At 44.4% G+C, this 2,885-nt stretch overlaps 1 protein-coding gene across 1 annotated transcript; it reads right to left on the minus strand.

The window, feature by feature from the left end:
* Positions 1–310: 310 nt before the first annotated feature.
* Positions 311–2,604, minus strand: LOC114700714 (putative vomeronasal receptor-like protein 4). The gene has a single exon (XM_028880403.2). The coding sequence runs from the start codon at positions 2,150–2,152 to the stop codon at positions 1,250–1,252; it is 903 nt and encodes a 300-aa protein (XP_028736236.1). The 5' UTR covers positions 2,153–2,604; the 3' UTR covers positions 311–1,249.
* Positions 2,605–2,885: the final 281 nt, after the last annotated feature.

The following is a 2,885-nucleotide window of genomic DNA, read 5'->3' on the forward strand; positions in this document are numbered from 1 at the left end:
ACAGTACTGAGCTGCAGGAGAGAGCAGTTCAAGACCATTCCCTACCATTTGGGTCTTTCTGTTTATCCTGGGGAAGGAGCTGCAGTGAGCTGATGGACAGCTATGGTGAAGAGCTCTCCAGGGTCCTGCATCCCTTCAGGAGGGAAACTCTTACAGCTCAGAGGAGACAGGAGCCTCCCTGGGACAACTGCAGTGTGTAGTGTATTGAGGATGTGGGGTCAGTGCGATTTATGGACACTCTAGGTCCACTTGGGCTGGAGGCTGTGGGGATCTTAGTGCCACCAACGTCCTACTGCTTGGTAAGGTCATGCCACCTCAGCTTCACCAAGCAGATCCCCAGTGTCCCCTCAGCACTATGGTTCCCTTGTATGTAGGTCAACAGGATGCATCTACACAGCCTAAGGGAAAATGGAATCTGAGATTCAGGGGGCAAGGGGGCTTAGCAAACACCAGGATATCACTGTAGGCCATAGTGAGTGATTGGGAACTGCACATTGCCAGTGATGGAAACTCCAGTGTTAGCAATCTGTCAGCAAGGAATTTACACATCAGTGTGCCAGTGAGGCCCTGGCCAGGAGCACTGTCTCCAGACCCACGATGGCATCGTTTGAGAGAGGCCATTTTTCAGAGTGTCCTGTTGTGATACTTTACACTAGTTTTCTTTGCAGCTTTGGAACCTGGCTATGTCATCCAGTTGTTGACTAAATTTGCCTTGCTGTGGTGACATCACTCATCTCACTGTCAGCTTTACTCTGCTGTGTAGGCTCACCTCAAATAAGGGCCACCTCCCCATCTCCACCGACCCTCTCTTGCTCTCATGCTCTGGGTTTGGGGGAAAAATGAAATACTGATTTCTGACACTAGCTTTACCTCCAGCATTTTCCCCAGTGCTAAAGAGAAGCTGAAAGTCACATGACAAGGTTGGTGGAGTGGGAAAACGGTAGCTACCAACTTTCCACCTTCCTGGAAACTCTGAACTTAAGGTTGCATGGTGACAGACTGCTTAAGAAAATGTAATGTATTATTATAATAGTTGATCTGATGTTGTGATATGCCAAAACAGTAAGGCAAATGGCAGTTTGGTGGCCTGTAATATCAGCTTTTGGGATTCTGAGTCACCTCAAGGTGAACCTGTGCTACACAGCAAACATATGTCCCCTGCATCTAAAATTCACCATGACAAAGCAATTTACAATGTACACACCTTTGGCCCATAGAGAAGAGATGTAGAATGTAATTTCAATGCTTCTCAGTGAGCATGCATGACATTAGGAATGTGGACATCTCGGCTGATCAGAACATAGGGGCTGACACTAGCATAACCAAGTTCTAAAAATGTTTTAATATTCAGTAAAATAGAATCGTGTGTCACTGTGAAACCTGTGTAGAAGGAGAGAATGAAATCTACCCAATAGAAGAAAAGGAAGCAGCTCATTAGAATGAGAACACTCCATGTAGCTCTGATTTCTGGAGGGGAATTGTTTTCAAGCCTGGAGCTGTGAAGGTACAGGACTTGCTTGTGATGTTTATAAAGATGGAGAGCCATCGACCCACTGCTCCAGCCCATGAGACTCTGAAAGGTGACATCACGAAGAGTCATGAGAGAGAGGAAAAGCCACTTGATTATATTTCTGGATGGCAGCATATAGCAATGGCCAATGTATGTTCCGGGTGTAGACATGTTCAAGCCACCACCTGCTTTGATGTAGTAGAGCAAGTTGGAGGTTATGAGAACATTACCGATCCAAAAGAGGAGGAGAAAGGGAAGAACTTGCCATGAGGTCTGTGGTTTTAGTTTTGTCCAAATGGTGGTCCTGGGACTGATGGTGAGAGCCTGGACCACGCTGAGGAGACAGGTGGTGCAGATGGAGAGGCCCCGGGCCATCCTTGCCAGATAAACCATAGCTTTACAGCCAATATCGCCGAGGAAGTTTCTGAAATAAAACAGTGTGGCTATATCTGTGACCCCTGTGGTGCAAATAATGATCATATTAGAAAATGCCAAGTGGGTGAGAATGAGGTTTATAGGCTTTTTCTCAGTCCCCAAGGCAAACATGTACAAATATCTTAGGAATACTATGATATTTCCTACAATTCCAGGCCCAGCAAGAGAAAGGAAGACTATTGCCTGGGTGACGTTGCTCCGTTTCATCTTCAGACTTCATGCACAGCACTAGGAAAAAATCATAAAAAAAAAAAACACGTAAGATTTTTCTCTGCTTATTCTGATAAAAAGAATGGTCTCAAGTATGTAAACACATGTGGTTCTTTATTTTATGATGCTTGATCATAGTTTGTTGGTCTTTTGGTTTGCTTGTTTTATTTTTCATTTTTGGTTTTCAATTCTGGTGGGAATGGTAATAATTACAATCAGGGCATAAACTTTATAGTTTCCCATCTTTCACAAAGATCCTTCATTCTTCAAGTTCATATGACCACGCTCTTCCTAGACAAAAACTGCTTTGGCAGTTTTCCAAACAACACAGTCCTGACAGGCCTCTTCCTTTTCCCTCCTCACTCCCAGTGTGACCTCAGGCTCCTGGACTGTGTTGGCTCCTCATCCTGGTCCTCTTCACTGCCCATATGCAACTATCACCTGATTGTTGAACTAATAAAAAGCTTGCAGCTTCTCAGAAAGTTGTTTTTTGGTCAAGTGGTCCAGTTTCTCACGGGATGATATGGTATTCTCCTCTTCCCAAGCCCGTTGATTATAAATTATACAGATGTTAGTGACTTAGTGGGCCATGAAAGTCTAGATCACTGGCCTCAATGTGGGGCTATGTGTGAGTAGAAGTTGTGTTCCCAATCAGCATGGGTAGAATCATAATGAAGACGATTTCCTGTTTACTCCAATTTATCCTGTTTTTACTCTTTTGTTTGTGAAT

The sequence above is a fragment of the Peromyscus leucopus genome, chromosome 5, assembly GCF_004664715.2.
Source record: "Peromyscus leucopus breed LL Stock chromosome 5, UCI_PerLeu_2.1, whole genome shotgun sequence".
Taxonomy (NCBI): domain Eukaryota; kingdom Metazoa; phylum Chordata; class Mammalia; order Rodentia; family Cricetidae; genus Peromyscus; species Peromyscus leucopus.

What these genes read in the sequence shown, in the direction of transcription:
- LOC114700714 (XM_028880403.2), bottom strand. Translation starts at nt 2,152, where the DNA reads ATGAAACGGAGCAACGTCACCCAGGCAATAGTCTTCCTTTCTCTTGCT.